We start from the raw sequence: 24,759 nt of genomic DNA, 5'->3' as shown, positions 1-24,759 counted from the left end.
CGTCTAATCTCATCTACAAACCTACTCTGACCTATTCATTTATCCATGTTTTTAAGATTTTATTTATTTATCTGACAGAGAGAGAGAGCACAATCAGGGGGAGCGGCAGAGGGAGACGGAGAAGCAGACTCCCTGCAGAGCAGGGACCCCGATGGGGGCTCGATCCCAGGACCCCGGGATCATGACCTGAACTGAAGGTTCAGCGCCCCTCATTTATCCAATTTAAAAGCAAAACTAACTATTGAATGAAAAGAACCCCAATGAGTCAGCCCCCACTATGCCCCAGATGTGGTCTAGGCACAGGGGTACAGGTCAACAGTCAAAACCCCACTGTCCTCGTGAGGCTCACCCTGCTGAAGGTGGGGCAGAGACAGACAGAAGAGAGAACTTGAGGACAGAATTCTATCAAACGCTGGAGGATGAACAGAGCCCCAGGGAGTGGGGCAGGGGTGTACCCCGCGGGCTCTGGGAGCAGCGAGGAGTCCGGCTGAGTCCACAGTTCCAGACACTTGGCACCGCATGGAGCCGTGGTTCATTGTCACGGTGGGGGTGGGGGTGCGGGGTTGCTCTGGGCCTCCGGTGAATAGAAGCCAAGACGCTGCTGAATACCCCACAGGGCACAGAACAGCTCCCTACAGCAGAGAATTGTTTTGGCCCCAAACACCCACAGTGCGGAGGCCAAGAAACCCTGCAGAGGGAGGGAGAGCAGTAGGAGAGATGACCGGAGAGGTAAATGCTGGCCAGGTTGTTTTTGGAACTAGAAGCTGATTCGGAAATTCTTATGAAAAGTTTGCGAGAATCGCTAGGGCGGGGGTTGGGGGGAGATTATGAAGAAGAATAGAGAGTAACTAGCTTCTTAACATACACTATAAATATTCCTATGCCAAATGACTAGTTTCCTTAACATATAAAGAGCTCTTACAAATGAATAAGAAAAAGGCTTTTTAAAAAACTCTTGAAAAAAAGTGGGGAAGAGGGAGTTCACCAAAAAAAGAGACACAAACGGGTTATAAATATGTGAAAAAAAAATTGATGTTGCTTATTCTATGTAATTTAAGGAAATGGGATGAAAATCATGAGATAGTATTTCTCAAGTGTCAGATTGGCAAAGATTGAGAAGTTTGATCATACACAGAGTTGCTCAGATGTGCGAGAATAAGGCCTCGTGCACAGTTTTCAGGAATAAATACTGGCCAGGCCTCTTTGGAAAGCACCTGGGGAGCATCTGTCCCATGCTTAAGTACACACAGCCTTTCATCCAGCCCACCTTTCAGGAAAGTGCTCTCCCCACGTAGGTTCACGCAGATGTAAGTAGGGACACGTTTATTACAGTGTTAGGCAGGGACCCGTCAGTACGGGCTTGTTTCTTAGCTGGGCTCACGATGGAATACGACGCAGCTTCCAAGAAGGCTGGGGCTTACTCCCGGCCACGCACCAGAGAGAGACGAAAACACATGTCCACAAATAGGCTCGTGCAGAGAGCTTAACAGCTTTATTCACGATAGCCCCAAACTGGGACACCCCGAAGGTCAAACCAACCGTGGCCTATTCACACCACAGAGCACCACTCATCAACAATAACAAAGGAATGAATATCAGAAGTGTTTTGTTCAGCAAATATGTCGGACACGAACAAGTATGTACATTACGTTCCATTTGTATGAAGGTCAAGGAGCAAAATGGGCCCGTGCCTGGGGGGAGGGGCAGGGTACTGGAAGGGGGCGTGTCGTTTACAAGGTGCATGCAGGTGTCTAAAACACCGAACGGTACACTCAAGATCTGTGCAATTCGCCGAATTTCATGTTACCTCAATTTAAAACAAAATCAACTATTGAGTGAAAAGATAGTCACAATTAATAGGTCCTGAAATGGAATGATCTCCAAATAAATTAAGGGGAGGGGTAGAAACGAGGACAGACGCTACGTGGGGATGCTCCCCCGTGTGATGAAGCGGACGTGCGTCTACGGCAGAAGCTTATATATAGGGGATGTTTCTGGAAGGTCGTGGGAGACACTGTGAGCAAACTCCCTCCTGGGTGGGGGCGGTGGGAGGCCTCGAGGTCTGTGCCAGAGGGACACCTCTCAACCCTGTTTTGCACTGTGGGGGTTTCTTGTATGGGTTTGATGTTAATTTCTTAAAGGCAAAAACTAGCCAAGCTTTCCCGATTGGATAACAGGATTCTGAGACTGAATTCTGGTATTTCTTGACCCTCGTTCGAGAGCCAGAAGCAGGTGCCGGACGGCAGCCAGCCAGGGGCAGCCTGCGTCTCCAAGGATGGACGTGGGCGTTCGGACAAGCAGACCAGGGAAGCGAGAACCCGAATCCTGAGTCCGGACATCAAGAGAAATAAAACTGAATATCTGAGTGCAAGGGTTTCAGACCCTGATGACAAGATTTCCATCGAAGGACGTGGAAACCCTTCCCGTGATGTGGAGGAGTGATCTTAGAGGAACTTTATTTGTTTTTATTTTTATTTTGAAAAGAAGCTTCCCTGGTGGTTTGGGAGACACAGCTTTTAAGAGGCTGTGGGACCAGAGGGAGGGAGCATGTAGAAGACGCGGTTCGGAGCCAAGAGGAGGACTGTCTCGTGCAGCTTTTAACCAGACGGTCCCGCATTTCGTCTTTATTTCTACGAGCAAGGACATGCCCGTATTCATTTTGAGGACCGGACCTGCTGCTGAGCTCCTTCCCAGCTCGGGGCCCAGAGCAGACCTCTTGCCGTCCGTTAGTGGCCGGCGTGGGAGGCATGATGGGAGGAGGGACCCGCTCACTGGCCCTGCCGAGGAGGGAGCCTCGGATCTTTCCCTAAGCAAGGTCTCAGCTCTGCGGGACAGGGAAACACCCCAGTTCTGGGGTTGTGGATGAAGACCTCTGCAAGGCACGGGGCCCTGGTGGGGTCGTAAGTCACTGGTGCCCAGTTCAGACAGCAATCCTGGTCAGGATTGTGTGCTCAGCGAACCTCGGGCCCAGATGTCTGATCCAGGAGCTAAGAAGAGAGGACAGGGGTCTGGGGCAGAACCTCGTTACAAAATGTAAGAGGCAAAATGTCGACGGGGAAGAGGTCTGAGAGGACTTCCAGCAAATGGCGAAGACCAGAGGAGGGCCAAGTAACAGACTCCAGGCCAAGCCCACATGGGGCGGGGGGCCATGCTGCAGCAGCCCCAGACAGGGGCCCCTTCCTGATGGAAACTGAGGCCCAGAGAGGAGCCTGGAGGGAGGGCAGCCCCTGAAAGGCTCAGAGTACAGACCCTGTTCATCACCAACCTACAGCACCCCCACTGTTTTCCTGCCAGAACCCAGACTTTGTGGCAGGTGCAAACCTCCCGGTTTAAGGAAACGCAGGCCCATTCCCCGAGCCCAGCAGATGAGTCCTGATTGGTCTCGTGATACGCTGACGACGCTCGATGCTCCGATTAGCCTTTGTCAACGCCCGAGTGGGGCTGTTACACGTGGAGGGCAGGCTGCCGGCCTCCCGAGAAGGGAGAGGACGCAGCAGGCCCCGTCCCGCCCCTTCCTCCTGCCTGCAGGGCACACGCATGTGTGCGGCATGCACGAGGCTCGCGGCCGTGAAGGCGTGGTGCGCTCAGGAGCCCCAGGGCCCCAGCAGCCGCGTCCCTCCAACTCCCTGTCCCGACGACATTGAACGCCCGCCTGGTTCATGCTGCCGTCACCTGCAGCCAAACGTAGTCCTGATCGGCCCTAAACTCCAGAGCAGCTCCGGCTTCAGAAGTTGTGCAGCATCAGCCTGTGGTCAGAGTCCTCGGCCCAGGGGCCCGCTCTCCGGAAGCCCCCGGCCAGCTTGCTGCTAGCCGGGTGGAGCCCCACACCTCCCCCCGCCGCAGCCTGGCCACCCCGGATGGCCCTGGTGACCTCCCTCACGACCCCTGGGTGTGCACCGACCGGCCGCACGGATCGCTCACTCCTTCCTGGCCGCACACACGGGGGCCTGCTCTGGGTCAGCCAGCATCCTGGAGCTGGACCAGCAGGCAGCGCAGGTCCCCGGGGCCACCCTCAGTCGTCCACGGCAGGAGTGGCCCGGCTTGCCCTGGAGGGGACGGGCAGCCAGCCTCGCGCTCTCTCCAGCTAGACGCCCCCCGCTGTCCTGAGCCCGCCTCTGAGGAAGCAGCTCGCGTGAAACTGTCCCCTGAGCAGGCAGGCCGTGGGGTGGACGTGCTCACCGTTCCCTGCAGGCCCCTGGGGGACCAAGGCCCTTAACGGCTAGATGAGGAGCAATGGACACGATGGTGGAAGGTCCGGTTGGGGCCCTAACTGCCACTAACTTAATACACAACTTTGGACACACGACTTGGCCCCTTGGAGCCTCGGAGTCCTCGGGAGACAACTGAGGGTGACAACACTAGCCTATCTCACGGGGCTGCAGCAAGGACCCAGGGAGAGAGCCGGCAGGAGCGCCAGGGACGGGAGGGGGGTGGCGAGGCCGCTGCCAGGGTAGAAAGCTGGAGCCAGCGCCCCTCCCCGTGGAAGACACGTGGGGCCGTCAGGAACCATCCCACCCCAGGAGCCAGAGACACCCTGGTCCTCGAGGGGACATCCCTGTCCTCAAGAGTGTTTTCTTGAGTTCCCGACCTTCTCCTGCCCTGAACGATGCCGTCAATGAACCTAATATGCTCCTGCCCCCGCTTCTCTCCCACAAAGAAAAGGAGGGTGGTGGGTGGGGCTGGGTGTCTGTCACGTCGCTGTCACAGGGTCCCCGTGGCCGCTCGGCAAGCGTTGCCCCGGCATCCTCAGATGCTCAGGGGCCACCGAGCACGGCTTGTTCTCAGCAAGCTTGGCTGCCACCAAGCACGGCTGCAAAGGCCGGTCAGCAAAGGGGCACTCACGCTCTGCCGTGACCAGCTCTGACGGGCCCCTGCTCCCGGCTGGTAACAGCCGTGTCCACTCTGCGCCTGCAGGTGGCAGAGGCCCCAGATACCCACTGGGGGCCCCCAAGGAGCCATCGCTGCCCGTATTTGGAGTGTGACCCCAGCTGTGTGGTGTGACCGGAGAAGCCGAGCCGCCCGGGAGAAGCGGGTGCGCTGGAGGGCCCCGGCCAGGGGGTCCAAGCATACGTCGGCCCACGACAAAGGGGGTGTGTGGGAGGACAGCGAAGGGGTCCAGATTGTCTGCTGAGACGGAGCAAGGTAAGGAGCGGAGCAGGTTGGGCAGCAGCCGTGGGCCGGGGCGGCCGGAAGTTCTCGCCCAAATTCCTCATCCTTCAGTGGTGGCACCGTTCTCCCCGTGGTCCCAGGAGGCTCTGATCTCAGTGGCGGGAAGCTGCCCGGGATCAGACATCGTGTCCCTGGGTGAGGTTGTCCCTTCAGGTAACAGGAGAGCCCGGAGGCAGCCGAGGCGAGCTGCAGGAGGCCCACGCTCTCCTGCGTCCCAAGCTGGGATCTGATCCCCACCTCGATGACCCTGGGACTAAGCGAGTGGACACCAGAGCCCAGCTTGCGGCCAGCTGGCGGCCTGCGTCCTGGTCCCTCTGCAGCCCACCTGTCCCAGAAGGGAGGGCAGGTCCCCCGGGAAAAACAGACGCCCTGGTGTCTCCAGAGGCTCCCTCCACTTCCGCCCAGCAGCTGCCCGTTCCTGGCTCTGAACCTGGGCCTGGCTGGGTCTCCGTGGGGGTGTGGGCATCACTTTGGGGATCACTTTGGGGGGTGAACCCCAAAACTCTGCTGCAAGGTGTGCTGGAAGGCTCGGGGGTCCTCAGGAGGGCGAGCGGTGTGCGGCTGTCCCTAAGTCTCGATATTCGTCACATTAGCCCAGTCAGGGAAATGATCCAAGTCAAATATGACCCGTCCCCAGGTGTTGACCGCCAGAAACACACAGAAGACTCCAATTATGTTCATCATGAGTCCTGTTTTCACCTGGGGGAAAAACACAGTCAGAGTCAGCACCCCCTGGGTGGGCCGGGCTGTCCAAACAAGGGCGACAGGACACCGGGAGTCCTGATGCCCAGCAGAGGCTCTGCAATAACTAAGCCTCCGTTTCTGGCTTCCCCTCCCCTCACAGGTGACGAGACACAGCAGAAGAGAGGGGGTCCTTCTTTGTCCACATTGTTCCCAGGACATCACCTGCTCCCAGGCCGTGGTCTCTCTCTCTCTCTCTCTCTCTCTCTCCCCCTCCCGACTGGTGTCACAGTTCTTGCTAGTTTGTAAAGCCTACCCTGGCCACGTGGGACCCCGCCTTCACCCCTTCCAAGGGCTCGGCGAGGGCTCCCCAGGTGGGAGCTTCCGGAACCCACCTCTCAGCTCTGGGAGACAGAACGGTCTATGAAATTTGAGACCATTTCCAAAGAGAAGCAAAGCTGCATATAAATGCAAATGAAGAGTACAGGACTGGACACATCCTACGACGTCACACGTCAGTAAGAAAGGGGGCGTCCAGCCTCACGACAGAACGTCACAGCTGGTGGAGCAATAGAAGTCTGCGTTACCATGTCAGAAACCTTGAGGTGTCCGTAGGCAAACACGATGGCGTTAGGCGGGGTGGCCGCCGGTAACATGAAGGCAAAGGACGCGCTCAGCGTGCAGGGGAGCATGACGCACAGCGGGTTGAGGCCGATGGAACGGGACTGGGGAGACACAGCACTGCAAGGTCACAGAGGCACAAGACAAAGTCTCCCGGACCCTCTTCCTGACAAGCATTCCCCTAACGCCCTGGGTGCATTCCCAGCCCCGTGCCCTTTGTCCCACTGGCCCCTCTACCGTTTGCCATGGGTCTGGATAACAACTGTGCTGGACTGAGGGCTGACCTCAGAGCTCCCTCCCGGGGAGGCCTTTCTGAACCCCCTTGTTCATTCAGCATGTATGTCTTGGCCACCAGCTGTGCCAGAGACCACGCTGGGCACTTAGACGGCACTGAACCTTGGGGTGTCCCCGTGGACCCACCCCCTGCACCTGTCTGTCCTGCCCCAGATCTAGAAGGCCCACATCTTCTTGCCTGTGGATGCACCTGTTCTTACACACACTGGGGACCGTTTTGCATATGGAATTTGGTATCCATCTTTTTTTACTCTACAGCCTAAAATTCAGCCACTTCTAGCCGCCCCTACTGCAGAGTAGACACTCATTAAATGTCTGTTGAATGAATGAATGAATGGTATAATTCACGATATGTTCCGACCTCTATCAAAATTCACAATCCACCGTGCAGATGTGCACACACATGAGGACAGACGCACGCACGACATTCTATCAGCAAAACACTCAGGAGACAGACTCATCGATACGCCGACCGCCACAGAAGCAGGTGGTTCAATAAAACATATATATGCAAACAACGGGGCGGCTCTCGGCTGTGTCTAATCTGCTAGCACGGGAAGATCCCTGATAGATGGTTAGAGGAAAACATGAAGGTGCAAAACGGGACCATACAGTGATGCCATCTGTCTAAAAAGAACGTGTGCGTGTGTGTGTGTGTGTGTGTGTGTGTGTAATACGTCCAGAAAGATACCCAAGACATTAATAACAGAAGTTGTCTCTCGGCGGGAGACTGGAGGGTCAGGGTCTGTGCACCCTCTGGGGTTAATGGACATTATATGTATGATGTTTTGTGTGTATGTTTTCAACTTCAAATGCCCTTCAAAACTGTGATTTCCCCCCAGTGCCTAATGGCTCTATCCCCTCCTGCTATGAAAACATGTTTGTAACAAACAGTTCTGTAATATAGGCTTGTGAGCACCCCTGACGATCTTCCTAAGATTCATTCCCAGACATGAAATTGCTGAGTCCAAGGGCAGGAGCGGGCTTCAGGTTACGGGTCCTGTGGGTAAACAGGTCTCTGGAAAAGTTGCACCCAGGCTCACGCCCTCTGGGAGTGGCTCAGAGGCCCAGGCAGGGCCTGTCTGTTTCCTGACCCCCCCCTTCAACCTGGCCCTGGGTAAGCATGGCATAGGCACCCCCACGTGCCTCTGTGACCCAGCCGGGGTGGGGGGTCACCGCCTGCCCCTCGCCCGCAGGTGGATGCTGAAGCAGGAGCTCCAGCGGCCTCAGACGTAGCTGTGGGCTTCTGGTTCTAGAAAAGCCTGTTTTCCAAGGGCCTGGCCACGCCCTCAGGGGAAAACCCCCATTTGTCTGGCTCTGGGCTGGAGGTGACCAAGCCAGGCCTTTCCTGGGGGCGGGGGCCGCCACTGCTTGCCCAGCAGCCTGCTTGGGGGAGGGAGGCGCTCCAACACTTTCATCTCCACTGAGAACGGAAGGAGCAGACCATTGGGCTTTACTTCCACATGCGTGGACGCGGGGCGGCCGAGTGGGAACCTACTGACTTGAATCCTGAGCCGGGACGTCTGAGAGTCTGGCTCCCGACTCCGGAGTGGCGACCACGGCCTCTCCCAGGCTTGTGGTGTCGCTCATGGAGGATTTCCATGGCCCTCCTCTTACCTGGCCCTAAGCACAGGTGAGAACTGAGGTTCCTCGTTTGAGGACCCCACAGCTTGGACTCAGGTCCTCTGACGTCCAGCCCGGGGCTCCCGCTGCACCACCCTGAGGTCGGGACCACCGCGCAGTGAGAGGCGGAAGGAAATACAAGAGATCATAGCAGCTCTTCCCCAAGCCCTGCTTCTCCTCAGTCCCAGCTCAAATCCACGCTTGCCCAAAGCACAGGACTCTAGCCTGGCACTGGGCGCCCTCACCCCGCCCACTCCTTCTGGGGCCAGCGCCCTGGGCTACTCCATCTTCCCTGAATGCCCTCTGCCTCCCACCTTCCCCAAGACCCAGTTCCCCGGGATTTCTTCCTGGTGGGCTCCAGCCAGCAGCGGCCCTGCTCGGCAGCCCTTCCACGTACCCCTACATACTCCAGACCCTCCATCACCTCCCCGGCACTGGCCCACCCCTCCTTGCTGCAAATCCTGTCTCTTCAGCTTGAGAAATAATCAGCCACATTTATACATAAGTTTTGAGTGCCTGGTTCTTGCTTTGCACTTCGGTGAGCATGGGGGATACAGAGAAGGACCTCGGAAGCGTGGTTGGGCTCTGGCCCCCGGTCTCACTGTCCCTCTATGGACCCAGGATGTGGTCATGGGTTGACGGCTTCCTGTGACATGAGGGCTAGGGGTCATCTCCCCGGCAGGTCACTTACCATGGAGGCAAAGATGGGCAGGAACAGGGTGGTGGTGGCCACATTGCTTGTGCACTCCGTGAACACGGCAACAAGCAGGGACAGGATCAAGGTAATGGCGGCAGGGTGCACAGAGTGCAAGGGCTGCATCTGCTTCCCCATCCATTCGGACAGCCCCGAGGCCTGGGAAGCACGGGAGGGCAGTCACCGAGGGCCAGGAGCAAGGCCGGTCCTTCTGCAGGGAGCTCAGCCCCTCCTGAGCTTCCGACTCTCTCCATCCTCACCCTGCTGTCTCCTAAATCTGTTTCCAGCCTGGCCAGTCTACTCACCAAATTTTGGCCCAGAGTCACACTTAACATGCCCCAGCCTGCATTCATCCTCTCTGGCCCAGAGTCTGCTCCCCGGGGCTCCCCATCCACCTGCTGTCCAACCTAGGGGGCTGGGTGCCTCCCTGGGGGCCCTGTCCCCCTTATTCCTTATGCCCACTCAGCCACCCAGTCACCCAGAACGTCTCAGCACCTCTCAGCCTCCTGTAGCTCTTGATGCTCAGGAAAGGAATCTGAGCCAGAAACTGAGGGTTTAGAGGGGGAGGGAGTCTGAGGAAGGAGAGAATGAGTTAGATGAAGGTACCGAGCACTGCCTGGGTCTCCCTCAGCCCTTCCCTGCCTGGGTCTCCACCCCACACATCAGGGGGTTTCCCCACATGTAGATCTGACCAAGTCACTCCGGCCTCAACCCTTCAACAGTTTGCCCACTGAACGAAGTCCACACCCCCTATCTTGACTCTCAGTGAAGTGGCTTCTTCGAGCTGCACCAGCCTCATCTGCTGCTCCTGAGCTAGATACTGCATGCTTATTCCTTCACTCAGGTGTCAAGTCTTCCTGACATGCTTTTCCAGATATGACCCTCTCTCCAGGCTGCAAAGGCCTCAGAGCAGGAACATTATCAACTTCCTCTGTCATTCCCAGGCCTGATCTAACATGGACATAATAGGAATGTCTGATGAATGAATACATGAATGAATGAATGAGAGACGATAGATGGATGGATGGCTGAATGGAGAGGTGACCACATGGATGGATTTATTCATCTAAAAGATATTTATGTTCCTATTATTCACTGGTTCCATTCTAAACGCTGAAGGAATAGCAGAAACAAGATAGACCAAGTCTGTCTATGACCTTCTACTCCTGGATGGATGGATGAAGGGATGGATGGATGGACAAATGGATGGATGATGGAAGTCAGATGGATGGATGGATGGATGGACAGGTGGAAGAATGGATGGATGGGTAGATGGATAGATAGACAGATGGATAGATGGATAGATGGATGGATGGATGGATGGATGGATGATGGATGGATGGATAGATGGATGAATGGATGGATAGATGGACGGATGGATGAATGATGGAAGGATGGATAGATGGACAGATGAAAGATGGATGGATGGATGGAAGGATGGATGGATGGATGAAAGGATTGATGGATGGACAGATGGCAGGATGGATGGATGGATGGATGAAGGGAATGATGGATCAACAAATGGAAGGATAGATGGATGGAAGATGGGTAGAAGGATGGATGGATGGATGGAGGATAGTAGCACCTCTCTCCATCCACTTCATTTCTTCCCTATTGAGGAAGGGGGGAAGTAAGAAAGTTACATTTTGGGGTGTTTTCTCCCAAAAGCTATTCCTCTCCTTCTGTGCTGCTATATACCTAGATAGAGGAAAATTTTTTTTAGATAGAGAAAAAAATGTTTAAATGTCAGCTATCTGAACAAAGAGTTCAGTGAGTAGAACAAAATGGTGTGGTAGAGACCTCCCAGAACAAATCAAAGCAGAGGTCATTGTCGCCAAACCCCAGAGGAGACCTCACAGCATACTCCGCCTCTCTTGGCTAACTTATTCTCCTGGTCACTTGTTCACTCATTGCTGTAATCGCTCAAAGAGCACTTTCTCTATTCCAGGTCCATCCATCCATCCATCCATCTGTCCATCCACTCCTTGGTGACAAGACAGAGTCCCTGTCCTCAAAACACCTGCAGCTCTCTGGAGCAGACAGACATAGAACCAGAGCCCGCAGTGCAGGGGTGTGGGTGGAGGGACAAAGTTCTCTGACGCCCTCTTGTGCAAGAGGGGCCCTGGCAGCCTGCAGCGGGGGGCCTTACCTCACATCCTTTGGCCAGCGCGAAGCCGCCCCCCAGCAACAACACGATGCCCCACGGCACTTTCTCCTGGGTCACCTTCCAGGTCAGCAGCGCAGGGGGATAAAATGGAGTTTTCCTTTCTGAGAAGAAACCATAAAAACACACATACACAACCCAGAGCCCAATCAGGAAGCAAAAGAGATCTAATCAAGGGGAAATGAAGCCCATAAGCACAACGGGCAGCTCTCCTATCCATAAATCAGCTAAAACTCACAGTAATCACGACCCCTATTGCTGGTAAAGATGTGGTAGAAATGTCACACACTCCTGCCGGCATAGAAATTGGCACAATCTTTTTGAAAAGCAATTTGGCAACACATTTTAAGAGCCATTAAGACGTATATAACTCTGACAATAACATTGCTCCTAGAAATTTATCCTAAAGGAACACCCTCAAAGAAAAAGCTATATACGTGAAAACATACAATAATATATGTTATAATATATATGACATAATAACGAAAAATTAAAAACAGCCAGAATGTTCCATAAGAGGAGAACAGAACAGCCCCTCAACGCGATACGATGCTGTTATTGGAGAAAATAAAGTTGGAGGCTGTGTCTTTAGCAGGACGTGTGCACAGTGTAAAGACACGAAAACCCACACGCCGGAGAACCAGAATGCAAGCTCTGTGTGTGTGTGTGTGTGGACTGCAGCCGTGTATACACATGCATCCTAGCAAAGTCAGGGAGAGAGAAGTCAAAAATACACAGACGGCATTGCGGGAAACCAGGAACGTTCTTCTGCTCCTGTTGTAATACTGATAAGATTTCCGACGTGTAAAGAGCACAAGAGAAGAGAGTTTGTGCTGAACAGTCCCCGTGGAAGGGCTGACGACCGTCCCCCTGCCTGGACGGAACGCCCCCCGCCCGGACCGTCAAGCCAGGCCTCTCCAACAGGGCGGGCTCCCTCCCGCGGGGCACCCCCCGATGAGTGCGAGGCCAGGACGGAGCCTTACCCTCCTCGGTCTGGCCGCAGAAGTTGAACTGGGGCCTCTGCGAAGGCATGACAAACAGCAAGGTGGCCACGAAGATGGCCACGGTGGCGTCAGACACGTACCTATAGGCGAGAGCACACAGGACGTGCCCAGCTCGGCTTTGGGGCCTCCACTCAACAAACCTACTCTGTGTCCACAGGAGCGCTGAGTGCGAGGATGGAACGCCAACGGCCCACATTGGGAGTGTCGTGCACATGAAACCGTGGCTGGAAACTGGGACAGCTGCGGCTCGGCCCCGCTCTGCCCCCAGTGGGGTGACCCTGAGCCGCTCGCTCCCCTCTGGGTCTGTGTGGCTCCGGGGTGAGCATCGTGACGTGGTCCCATCAGACTGTCTAGGATCCTGGTTCCCCGGGGGCCTGCGAGGGCCCAGCTGCTAACCGCAGCAGAACTTCATATGCAGCAGGTGTAACGTCGGGCAGCCCCCCGCCCGCATTGCCTGCCTCGTCTAGGAACCTTGCTTCCTTCTGACCCCAGACCAGCTCAGCCTGGAGGGAAGGAGCGCGCACACTCTCCGCCGGGTCTCTACAGACGGCCCGGGCCCCGGACGTCTGCCTTCAGAGGGAGGAAAGGTGGCAGAGCAGAGGTTTGGAAGCAGGAGCTCCTGGCTCAGCAAATCTCCCCCTGTCAGCCCAGCCCCCTGCCTGGCCAGGGGGGACACACCTGCGGGCTTGTCGTGAGGACCGGGGAGAAGAGAGTGAGCTGCAGAACTCAGGCGGGACGAAGCAGCCCGCGACTTACTTTGTCTCGCCCTCCTCCCAGGCCAGCGACACCCAGCCGGGCATGAAGCCGGGGTCCCGGGAGAACCACAGGCCGACCAGCAGGAGGAAACAGAGCAGGACGTTGGCCTCGGCGAACGAGAAGGGCCCCAGCTTCCTGTACTCCTCCTGCAGCAGCTGGTAGGCAGCCTTCTCGTGATTCCTGCTCTCCAGCCCGCAGCCCCAGGACTTCCTAAAACTAGAGGGTGCAGAGATGAGAGGCCAGTGAGGCAGGCTGGTCGGCTCAGGGCCCGTCGGACGGTCAGATGGAAGCCTGGACGTGGGCAGCAGGACGTGGCGAAGGGCACACGGTGCAGCCTCGAGTGAGCCTCTTCCCCAGTCCTGTTTCCGTCCTCTGCTGGCGCTACCTCGCAGAACGCGGTGGGAGACAGTGTCTGTGATGTGTGCCCAGCGCATGGCCCACGGTACCCCAGAATCAGGGGGCGCAGAGTGGGGCAGCCAGGCTGGATGGGGTCTCAGGGCCAAGGAGGCAGAAATCGGCAGAGGTGGGGCCACCCCTGGTAAGGGGGACGTGGCAGGTGCCTGGTTGCCTGGGAACCAGCGGCTCCCATCATCTGGGGGATGGCCGGGAGAATATCGAGAGCCAGCTTGGGGTGGGGGGTGCTTCCTCACCTGGGGGTGGTCCCACCGGGGCCCGGAGCTGAGATGCCAAGCCCCATCATGGGGGTGGCTCAAGAGGACACAAGGAACAAGGACGGGTCTAAGAAGCCGGGGCCAGGCAGGAGCAGGGGGGCAGCTTGTGGTCGGAGGGGGCACAGGTGTCGGGTGGCCCTGCCCTTGGGGGCTCCCCGGGGACCAGTGGCCACGGCCACCCACAGCCCGCCCAGGTTGCCCAGCAGGACCTCCCCTGGGGTGCTGGCATGAGGGTTAGGGAGGAGGAGGGGTCCGTGGACAGGTGCTGAGGGTACCTCGGCCACGGGGAGGGGCCGGCCAGGGCCACCAGTGCCCAGGATGGTCCGCAGGAGTGTCTGGGCATTCCGGCCCCAGGCAGCCTGAAGGCCAGGAGATTTGTCCCCAGAGAGCCCTCCCTGCTGGGAGTCCCTCCTGGGCCCTGGGGCAGACTTCACGGGAGGGCAGGGGTCCAGAAGGACCCCCATCCCTGATCCAGGGAACAGTGTGGTTAGCAAAGCTGGATGCAAGCCAGCGGTGATGTCCTGTTAGTTCTGGGGGGCCAGTGGCCCCTGTGGCTGGACCTGGCCTCAGAGGCCGTCCGTGAACCCAGGAAGGTAGTTTTCCTGGATGAGGTTGGAGGCAGCCACCCTGACATTGCTCAGATGAGGGACCCGAGTGACGGTGACAGAAAGGACTCCCCCCCCCCCCCACCGCTGAGGCCGGTGCTGCTTCTACAAGGCCTGGGGGCAGGGGCCACGGGGCCCGGGACACGGCAGGCGTGGCCTGGGCCCCAGAACATCCGCTGCTATTCTCCTCAATCAAGGCTTCCTGGGGGCTGCCCCCCCACCATGCTCCACGTGGGGTCGGCAAGGGCCCCTGAGCTGATGAGGCTGGCGGGCTGGACACAGCCGCAGGAGGGCTCCCCCATCAGAAGGCCGGGCAGGGTTCCTGACGGTGAGACCCCCAGAGGCTAGCGGTGCCCCAGTGGCCTTGGGGCCAGCCCGGTGCCCCCTGCTCACCCTGCAGGGGACTCAGTGGGCCTTGGGGCTTTAGGGCAGCCCCCCCCACCTCATGCTGCGGGGAGGCCTCACCTGGTGCCCCCGACACCTGCTGTCCCTGGGCCTCAGGACGGTCAAGGCCAGCAGGCCTCGGTCTCCCCAAGAGGGGACCCTTATGGACTAAACTCTGTCCCCGCACGCTCACAGATTGAAGCCCCATGCCCCAGGGTGACGGCATCAGGAAGTGAGACTTTTGCAGGTAATTAGGTCCAGATGAGGTCCTGAGGCTGGAGCCCCGAGGGGACTGAGGGGCACCGGAGGCCAAGTGTAGGTCTGCACAGGGGCCGGGGGTCTCCTCAGCTGCTTTGACCCGCAACTGCTCGTACCCCCACCCCCGGGGGCCGGGGACAGGGAGGGGTGGTACCAGCACGGGCCCGAGGGAGGCCCCAGTGAGCAGCTCGTGGGAAACGCAGTGGGGTAGGGCGTCGGGGCCGGCGTCCCTGCGGGGGAGCCAGTCGGAGCTGGCCTCGAGGCTGAGGGGTCAGAAGGCGGGAAGGTAGGGAATGGCCTCCCAGCAAGAAGGACAGCAGGTGGGGAGGTGCGAGCGGCCGGGGCAGCCAGACTAGCAGGGCGCCTGGAGAAATGGCCGGGGCCAGGCGGGAGGAGTGCGCCGCGCCGGCCCGCCGGGTCTGGGCGTTCCGCAGGGGTGCGGGGGCGGGGGCAGGGGTGCGTGATGAGGGCGCGCTCACCTGAACCTCAGGTACACAGCCTGGAGCCACAGCCAAGCCAGCAGCAGCATCACCAGCATGTTGGGGAAGGCGAACCCAAACCAAGAGGCGAAGTTCACCAGGTCTTTGCTGGCAGGAAACAGCCTGCATGAAGGGAGACACGCTGGGCCCACCTCCACGGCCGGGGCCTGGAGCAGCAGCTGGGGCCTGGCCACATGCAAAACAGGCCCGAGGAGCGGCCGGCCACCCTGCCTGAGGGGCCAGACCCCACTGGGGGCCCTGCAGAGGTCAGCGCCCGTCCCTCCAAAGTAACACGCCTTCGCACCCACGGAAGCCGGGCCCGAGCTTCAGGGCTCCCGGACGCCTCACTCCCCGGGGAAAGTGAGTCTCCAGAGCTCCTCGGAGGCGGGACAGGGTGGGGGTCCTTCCCTGGGGCTGGCGGAGGGTCCCTCGTGCTGCAGGCCCCGCTCTCCAGCCCCAGGCCCGGCTCCCTCGGCCCGCGGGTCCCCACGCTGCCCCGGCGGACGTCAGGGAGAACCGTAGTCTATCATTACAGAGAGTCCTCTCAAGATCAAAACCGCCTGCGTGGTGGACCTCGAGTGTCTGCGGGCTGGGCTCCTGCCCACCTCCCAGCGGCCCTGCCTGCCTGGTCCAGGGCTCCATCTGCCCCGGAACCCTCGGGCCACCTGCCCGGGACCCTGCAAGGGCAGCCGTCCGCTGACCCTGAGTGCCCCACGGGTGGGACCGGCCCCACCCGCACACGCTCTGTGTCCCTCTGTGGCCGAGGTGGGAAGGTGCCGACCAGCCCTGTGGTCCACCTGGGGCCCCCCAAGGGCACGTAGAGGCAACAAGTAACCTGACCCCTAGCCCTTCGCTGACGCCGTACGGCACCGCTGTTCACAACCAAGGTCAGCAAACCAGCGGTGAGGGGACGTCTGTTTTCTGCAAGTTGTGACCCAGGACCAGCGTCATTTCCCACGACTTTAGCTCGGTGCTTGGTGCACAGTCTCTCTCGGAGCGAGCGCTGGGGAAGAAGGGCAGGACTCGCCCCAGAGCAGAAAGCAAGCAGGCCTGTGGGGTCCTGGGCAGGTGCGGGGCTGCAGCAGGAAGGAAAGGTGGGGGTGCCCCAGCCCCGGCTCTCCTCGCGTGCCCGCGACTCACTCATGCATCTGGCCCAGAAGCACCACATTGGGTCCCGTCCCCGTCAGTGTGGCGGTGCCCCCGATGCTGGCCGCGTAACACACGCACAGAGTCATGGCCTTGCTCATGCTCCTCCTGTCCCGGTCAGCCTGCCGCCCCTCGGGGGGGCCTTCAAAGGTCGCTTGGCTCCCTGTGGGGGGCACGCCGTGGGCTGAGCCGGTGCGGGCCTCCAGCTCCAGCTCCTGACCCTGCCCTGACCTGAGGATGGGACGGGCCAGCCCGCCAGGTGCATGGTCCCCAGCCCGCTGCACCCCTGTAGCCGGATCCGGCCGGCTGAGTGCAGCCCTGGGGACGGGGTGTGAAGGGGCCGAGAATAAAGCAGGCGCTCTCTGAGCATCCTGAGCTCGGGGCCTCGTCGGGAAGCCAACGTGGGGCCCCCACCCTGACACCTGTGGGAGCGGAGAGGTGAGGGGCACCCAGTAGGTGCTCGAAAGATGCCCAGAGGAATAATCGATGACGGCACCGGTTTCTGCGGTTGGCAGGAACCCCGCGTGGGATCTTGCCGTGAGCTCTACTGCAGGATCTAACTTTTATGCAACGGCCACGTTCCTCAAAGTTAAAACCCAAGCAGCATTTTCTAAGTGTTTCCCTGTTTGAGGGAGGGCTCCAGGCGGCAGAGAGCACAGCTGCCCTCGTGGGCCCCCGCGGCCCCCGGGCCAGGGCTCACCTGGCAGCTCACCGGGCTTGCCCTTGTCTGCCAGCTCCAGGCCCCCCAGGCTGGCCTCGGTGGCCGCGCTGGTGGCCTCCATCTGCTGCAGCATGGCCTCCACGATGGGCACCATCATGGCCGTGGTGGCTGTGTTGCTGATCCACATGGACAGGAAGGCGGTGACGCCCATAAAGCCCAGCATCAGCCTGCAGAGGAGGGAAGGGGAGGAAAGCCAGAGAATCCCCCAGGGAGCCATGGGGGCTGGGTCCCCCTGCAGGGATGCCACGGACCACGGTCAGCTCAAGACTGGATCGTGGCAGGGGTGGGGGGAGCACAACGTGGGGCCTCCCCCCCACCTCTCCCCTACAAGCATTCCTGATGTCCCTGGCTGGCTCCTGGGCACCGAGAGGCCTGAGACCCAGTCACAGCTGTAAGGAGCTCCCACCTGGCAAGGGCGAGCCACGGAAGGGGCCCCAGGAAGCGGGACTTCCCTCCAGGCTGACCCCACCTCTCTCCATGCATGCACACTGCCACCTCCACATGGCGGGGGACCAGGTCCAGAAAGCGTTCAGGAAACGTGCTCCCCTCACTTGTAACACCCCATGGTCCCCCAGTGTCCACCTCTGTCCCCCATGAGCAATGACCGCCTTGTGGCCTTCAGAACCTGTCCCACGACGTCCCTTCCCCGTGGCTTCCCTCCCTGCGCGGCAGCTAGGGATGAGCACACCCCCTCCACCCTCGCTCGGACGCGCGTCCCCCACTGGATTTGGAGGAACTGTTTCCACACCTGCTCCCTCCTTCTACCGTGAGCTGGGGAAGGGTCTGATTCTGCTCCGTGGTCTCCATGCCCGTCTGGGCCAGGCGCCTGCCCGAGGTCACCGATCGGCCCGAGGAAGGGGTCCAGGGCTGCGCACTGCACCAAGGTTCAAGCTGCCGTCCGTGTCGGCAGACCTCACGGACCCGTAAGATCAAAGGCTGGGACCCAGGCCAGGAGCAGGGCCAGAGTTTGCATGGATGAATGACATGGTGCTTCACAGCCCCACCGGGGCTCAACTAAAAGGCCCCCCCAGCCCCCAGGACGGCTCAAGCCGAGCTCACAGCGGGAGCCGAAGTGTGTGTGACCTTCCTGGATTTGGGAGCCGAATCTGAGTGGCACCCCAGAACGAGGCCCACCCACTGACAGAGAAGAGCCGTCAAGGATCCCAAGGGGGAGAACGCTGCCACCCTGAGGTCTTGAGTCTCTAGAACACGCAGTGGCCCTTCATTCGGCCCTGTAAACCCTCCGTGGCTCGAGGCCACGGAGCGTAACAGGTCAGGGAGTCACAAGCCCTTCATGGTTGCGGCCGTGGTCTCCCGGAGGGGGGTCTCCCGGCGGCACGGTCCCCGGCACACGGACGTCCCAGGAGGGCTCTGCCATGAAGTAACCAACTGGGGCCTCCCAGGGCCCGGCTGGGGACATGCCATCCCTGAGGGACCACACTGCCCCCGACAAAAGGAGCAGCCCGAGTCCCCAGTGCAAGGGGCGAGGCTCAGACCGGTCGGTCCTGTCCCCATGTGCTCATCGGCAGATTATTCAGCCCTTCCTCGGCTCTAGAACATGGTGGCAGGGACAGTACCCCTGCCCCCCATCCAAGTAAACCGCTCTGTCCGCCAGGGGTCCTGCAGGTGCTCTCGACACCCAGGGGTTCAGCTCACATCTACTCCATGGGCTGGCTGGAAGTGGCCTGTGGTGGGCAGGGGAGGTCCTGCAGAGCCGTGAGAAGCTGAGGGATGGAGTGATGTGGGGGAAGGCGAGGTAGGGGCTTCTTTGTCGGGGGGTGGAATACATGTGCCAGCTTTGGAGGGATGACCTTTCTGTTTCCCCTGAGCTGGATTGTTAAGACAACCCTTTCCTGCTTTCTGCACAAAACCCCTAGGGGTTTCAGGCAGGGCTTGATCCAGCCTCCACCCACCTTGTTTCTTGGGGAAGCTGCAGCCCCACCTCTAGGAAGTCTTCTGAATGTGCGGGGGCTTTCACTGCCGAGTCTCCCTGGGGCATTCAAAGAGCCCTTACCCACTGCTGCTCACACACCCCTCTGGCCACCCAGGTGAGACTGTCACGTGCCCATCCAGGGGCCCACCTGCCTGCCAAGCCCAGGAAAGCCGGTGGCCATCGCTGGCCTGTGGGTGATCTGGTCTGAGCCAACCCCCACCTGTCCCCGGGGCCAGAGAGAGAAAGCGTGCTCACTGTGCGGGCTTGGCCCCCACCCAGAGGAGCGTGCGCAGAGCTATCCTCTTGTGTAGATTCCAGCGCTCCACGGCCACCGCCATGATGAGGCCACCCAGAAACAGCATGTTTGTGTCCTTCATGTACTGGACACACACCTGAGGGACAGCATGGGGCCTGTCAGGGCGGCCCCGGGGCCCCCAGTCCCCGAGACGGGCGCACCGACTAGATGCCGACTCCAGGGGCCACTTGGAGTGGGGAGGGGAGGTCACGCGGTCTGCGTCTGTGCCAGACGCACGGGGTCCCCCGCGGCCCAGGCAGCTCTGAGAGGGGCTTGGAGGGTGCGCCGTGGCGGGAATAGCCGCCCGGGGCTGCTCACCTGCTTGGAGTCCAGAATCTTTAAGAGCGGGAAGAGCAAGGCGGGCAGGAGGGAGGTGACAGCGAGAGGGATGACTTCAGTGCACCAGTAGACGGCCATGAGGATGATGACGTAGGCACACCTGACGAACTGCAGAGACAGCCCTGAGACCTCCGCGGGTGGGCGCCCCCCTTCCCACCGCAGTGTGCCAGGGAGGCGGCCGGCTCGGGTGGCCAGAGCAGGGCGGCGGCATCAGACGGAATGCCCACGGCCGCCCGGTCAGCACGCGTCAGGAAGGCCCAGGACCCGCTCACAAGGGCCTCCTGCCCCTGCCTCCCAGCTGCATGCTCAGCCCGCCCTTCCACCTCCCCAGGAAAGAGCAGGAGGGGAGGGTGTGGAAGAGCGGGTGGGGAGGAGATTAGTACAGACCCCCCCACTTCTGACGGTTCCACCTGGCCATCCTCCTACCCTACAGTGTGCGGAAGCCGTTACGCACACAGCAGGAGCCCTGCTTAGAATTCTGGGTTTGCATCTTCCCCTGGGCTCTCCGCGCAGTGTCCTCGTGGTGCTGGGCGGCTGCGCGCTCCCCGGGCCGACAGCACCCACACGGCCCTCCTGTTTGTCGCCCTCCGCCAGGACTCCCCCAGTGTGGAGGCTTGTGCGCCCCTGCAAGCTGATGTGCCTGAGCGTCCCGGCCACCAAACCAGCCTCCAACGCTACAGCTCCCGCCTCTGACTCTCAGCACCTTCCCTCGCACCTTCACCGCGCCCGCTGCGCCTCCCACCTGGAGCCTCCCACCCTGACCTCCCCACGCCCGGCACCGCGTGCCTCCCTCTTTCAATCTGCAAATCTGTTCCGGTCATTCCCTCGTTCCAAAGCCTTCTTCAGGACAAACCCAGCCGCCTCAGCACGACTTGGGAGACCCTCTGCGAGGAGCAGGCCGTGCAGACCGGCCCAGCCCCCTCCCTGCCCACTGGCACCGAGTCCCCACACTGCACTGGCACTGCCTGAGGCCGGGCTCTGGGTCACCCGCGCTTTGGCGCAAGCTGCCCCAGGCCTGGAGGGAGCGCTGGCCGCCCGGCTCCGCGTTTCTCCTCGGCGCCTTCCCCCACCCCACCCGCCCAGCCTGGCTCTGTGCCCCCAGCAGTTCCCACCCTGCGGGCTGCCCCTGTCGGGCCCCCACACAGCACGCACACCCAACAGTGAGCAACCAGAGAGAACCCGTGTCAGTGGATTCGCTGTCCTCGGCACACAGCACGGGCCCGACCCTCGGGAGACGCTGCCCGAGCGCTTATGAGGGGAGCGGGACGGCAGAGCCGAGCTGTCACCCCAACGGCAAGCGCACGTGTGCACCATCACTCTCCTGTCTCCCACCAGAGCACCTACTGCGTGCACGGAACATTGCACGAAGACCCGGAAATCCTTCATCTGGATTGTGCTCTCAGTCACAAAAGAGAAGCCGTCCTTCGGCCTCCCAGGAGCGCCCCAGGGCACCTGCCCAGTGTCCGAAGCTGATATTTTGGCCTCCCAGGAGCGCCCCAGGGCACCTGCCCAGTGTCTGAAGCTGATATTTTGGCCTCCCAGGAGCGCCCCAGGGCACCTGCCCAGTGTCCGAAGCTGATATTTTGGCACTGATGTTCTGCGGCGGGGGGCCAGCCGGAGCAGTGCTGGGTGCCGCCTCCGTGGCCCCTGCCCCACCAGACGCCAGGAGAACCCTCTCCAGTTGCAACCGTACAAAGCGTCTCCAGACTTTGCTCAGGGTTTGCAGGGGTCAATGCTGGTTGGAGCCACGGGATTCCAGGCAGGACCGCGGTGCGGCTGGAAGCCCAGGCTTTGTCACCAGACACAGCTGATCCCTGTCCGCTGTCTGCCCTTGTCTGGCCGTCAGCGTCCCACATGTCTCTGGACCTTGGTGCTGGACTGGGGGGCGGGGGAAAGTAGGAATGATCCCCTCCAGGGGCAGCCAATAAAGGGGTGCATCATAGAGAATTTAAAAACAGGGGCCTGGGTGGCTCAGTCGTTAAGCGTCTGCCTTCGGCTCAGGTTGTTATCCCAGGGTCCTGGGATCGAGTCCCACGTCGAGCTCCCCGTTCAGCGGGAAGCCTGCTTCTCCCTGTCCCTCGCCTACTCCCCCTGCTTGTGCTCGATCTCTCCCAAATAAATAAAATCTTTAAAAAAACAACCAGCAACACAGTCCACAAATCCTCCTCTTTCTCATCATTGTGCCATAGCATTTCTCAACAACGTCACTGATAAAATACTCCCCCTGCTCCCAGCCCCAGCCCCCTCCTGCCTTGTTCCCTCAAGAGTACCCACTAACATACTGTGTACAGAAAGTGCTTGGTGGCCTTTATCATCTAAACTCAGAAACAGTGGCGTGTGTCGCCAATTTTCAAGGCACGGTTCCTGGAGGCGCCACACGTAACCAGCTGGGGATGTGTCTGGAAGAGCGCTTAATGCCGAGAGGGAATTGGACAGTGGATTGACAGGGCAGCACCCAGCACCTAGTGGGGCTCAACAGCTATACGTTCAATGCACAACTGACTAAAACCGTAGCTCATTATTTGTGTAATTATTAACAAGCAAGGGTGTCCAGGACACGGTGCTTTGGGAAAATGTGGGTGAAGGAGCACATCTGTGTGTGGGTGTGAGTTACGGCATTTGAGGGCGTTTTCATTTTTACTCCATACTTTGCAGACCTTGGAAACAATAGTTTTTAAATAATTTTAATAAACAGTACCATGAATGTATTGTCTATCTCATTAAAGAGCGATCTTTTAAAGAAAGGACCCAGAGAAAAGGCAGAAAAAGTGAAGCAGAGATGAAGCCGGCAAGGGAACAAGGGGGAATAAGAGGAGAGCTGCTGGGGGCCCCACACCAGCAGAGGGGGGCCGCAATCGAGCTACTGTCCCACTCAGACGGGGCCGCCCACACTGCCAAGAGCCCACTGGCTTCCCGGAAGCCCTGCCTGTGCCAGGTACTTCTGGGTTTCCTTGCACAACGGTGTGGCCCGCCATGGGGGCGGGGGTGGGAGCTCTTTCGTGGTGACCAAAACAAGAGGCACAAAGCCAAAAACACAAGAACACAGGGGTCCAGGCGCCTGATCCACCCAGAGGGAAAGCACCTGAAGGCCTCCATTGGAACGACTCTCCCTCCTTCCCTGGCCTGATCCTCACTCCCAGGGCAGGTTACTGACCAGCATACACGCCTGAGTTGAGGGTCCCGGCTCAGGACCCACCTGCATGCATGCACACGGGTGTGTAGAGGGGTGTGTGTCAGGGTGGGAGTGGGGTCTCGGTCACGCTCCCCCTGAGCAGGAAGGTCATCATTATTCCAGGGAACATCACTCCCTGCCAGGAGAACTAAGATCAGCTCTCCTGCCTGGCTCCCTCTCTTTCTGCAGAGGAAATAAGGCTGCTCACAGTTGGGGCGGCACCGGGGAGGGGGCGCCCCCAGCTAGATCTGCTGTCCTTGGCCCCACCAGGATTGCTCAGCCCACCCAAGGGTCCTCCCAGCCTCCCCCGCTCCCATCCTAGGAACTGGCATTATCGCTTTGGGCACCCTAAGTCATAAAGCGTGGGAACCACACCTCCTTGCCCATTGTACAGATGAGAATGCCAAGGCCCAGAAAGCACAGGATGGTGGCTAAAGTCACAAAGACGAGTGAATGGTGGAAGTACCCTTCTCATGCAGGTGGGCTTCCTGACTCCCCCTCCCCCAGGGCTGCCCGCTCAAGAGCTCCTCTGTTTCCCAAACCTGCCAGGGGGTGGGGGTGGGGGTTGGGGGGGATGGGGTGCTGCCGGAGGTTTCCTGTCTGGGCTCAGAGAGAAGGCGCTGAAAGGGGGAAGGAGGAAGGAACAGCCAGCAGCCACAAAAGGCTTCAAAGGGCTCGGGCCTCTGCCAAATGGGCTCCCACAGCCCAGAGCAGCCAGCCCGGGCCTGGACTCCCGGCCCCGCCCCCGCCCTGCGGCCAAGGCCATTCATCCTCGGCCTCCCTCCCGGGAGCGCTGGGCAGCAGGGCGAGGGACGCAGCTTCCCCTGCAGCCCTGGGTCGTGCCACCCAAGGCGCGAGCCTGGGAACTCGGCTGCCTCCTGCCCAGACGTTGCAGGCTGCGGGCGGGCGGAGAAGGCCAACTTGGATCCGCCTTTCAGCCAGGAGAGGATTTGGACTCAGCTGTGCCTTCCAGGGCTTGGGAGCAGGGAAGAAATGTGGATCACATATGGGGAAACTGAGGCTCAAGAGGGGGCCAGGGAGTGGAAAAGACAGCACTCAGGATCCACTTAGGTGGTGATCTTTTTGTATGGGTCCTTGATTGACCTTGGAAGCCACACACTGCTGGGAAGTCCTCGATTGCTGAAGGGAGAGCCAGGACGAGAGGGAGGGAAAGACAGGCGCCCAGGCTCCTTGCGGGCACTGGTGACATTTGGGGGTGAAGGGGAGGCATGAGGTGGTTCAGTCTGAAGAGATTCTGAGCCAGGGGCTGAGCCTATGGATGGGCTGTGTGGCCAAGATCTGTACTAACTTCTAGGTTCCAGTGCTCACCGGGTTAGGTTCTTGCGCCCGGGGATCAGTGAACCCCAAGGTCCGTGCGCCCCCGGGTCTCCGTGCCCCTTGAAATGCTTTGTCGGCACCTCTATCTGGCACCCGGAGCTCCCGAGTGCGCGCCCAGCTCAGCGCTCCAGCTCAGGGCTCCCGGGTTGGTGCCCGCTGCTGGCACAGGGCGCCCGGGGTCCGCGGAGATGCAACTGACCTTGGCGGGCGTCAGAATGACGAGCGGCAGCAGCAGCAGCGGGGTGATGAACAAGATCACGAAGGACTTGAACTTGGAGACATAGCTCAGCGCCGAGGCCATAGCGCGGGAGGGAGACCCACGGGAGAGGCGAGTGAGGGGCAGCGAGAGGCTCCGCCGGCTTAAGAAGGGGACGCAGTCCGCGCGGATTGGGGGGCAGTGCCAACTCCGCCC

General features: G+C 59.7%; 1 protein-coding gene across 2 annotated transcripts; it reads right to left on the bottom strand.

The window, feature by feature from the left end:
- Nucleotides 1–1,240: 1,240 nt before the first annotated feature.
- SLC13A5 (solute carrier family 13 member 5) lies at nucleotides 1,241–24,759 on the bottom strand. 2 transcript variants are annotated; one of them, XM_032432033.1, is made up of 12 exons: nucleotides 24,547–24,759; nucleotides 19,817–19,945; nucleotides 19,459–19,595; nucleotides 17,250–17,437; nucleotides 16,544–16,712; nucleotides 15,404–15,526; nucleotides 13,007–13,222; nucleotides 12,230–12,330; nucleotides 11,232–11,350; nucleotides 9,080–9,241; nucleotides 6,438–6,575; nucleotides 1,241–5,868 (listed from the first exon to the last, which is right to left on the bottom strand). In XM_032432033.1, exons 1-12 carry the CDS (start codon nucleotides 24,646–24,648, stop codon nucleotides 5,737–5,739), a joined length of 1,716 nt encoding a protein of 571 aa, XP_032287924.1. In that variant the 5' UTR covers nucleotides 24,649–24,759; the 3' UTR covers nucleotides 1,241–5,736. The 2 variants fall into 2 exon arrangements, with proteins under 2 accessions (XP_032287924.1, XP_032287925.1); XM_032432034.1 differs by lacking the exon at nucleotides 1,241–5,868 and adding an exon at nucleotides 8,383–8,484 and having other exon boundaries at nucleotides 6,504–6,575.

The sequence above is a fragment of the Phoca vitulina genome, unplaced genomic scaffold (genome assembly GCF_004348235.1).
Source record: "Phoca vitulina isolate PV1807 unplaced genomic scaffold, GSC_HSeal_1.0 scaffold47, whole genome shotgun sequence".
Lineage (NCBI taxonomy): Eukaryota > Metazoa > Chordata > Mammalia > Carnivora > Phocidae > Phoca > Phoca vitulina.
This window is presented reverse-complemented; position numbering and strand designations above follow the sequence as displayed.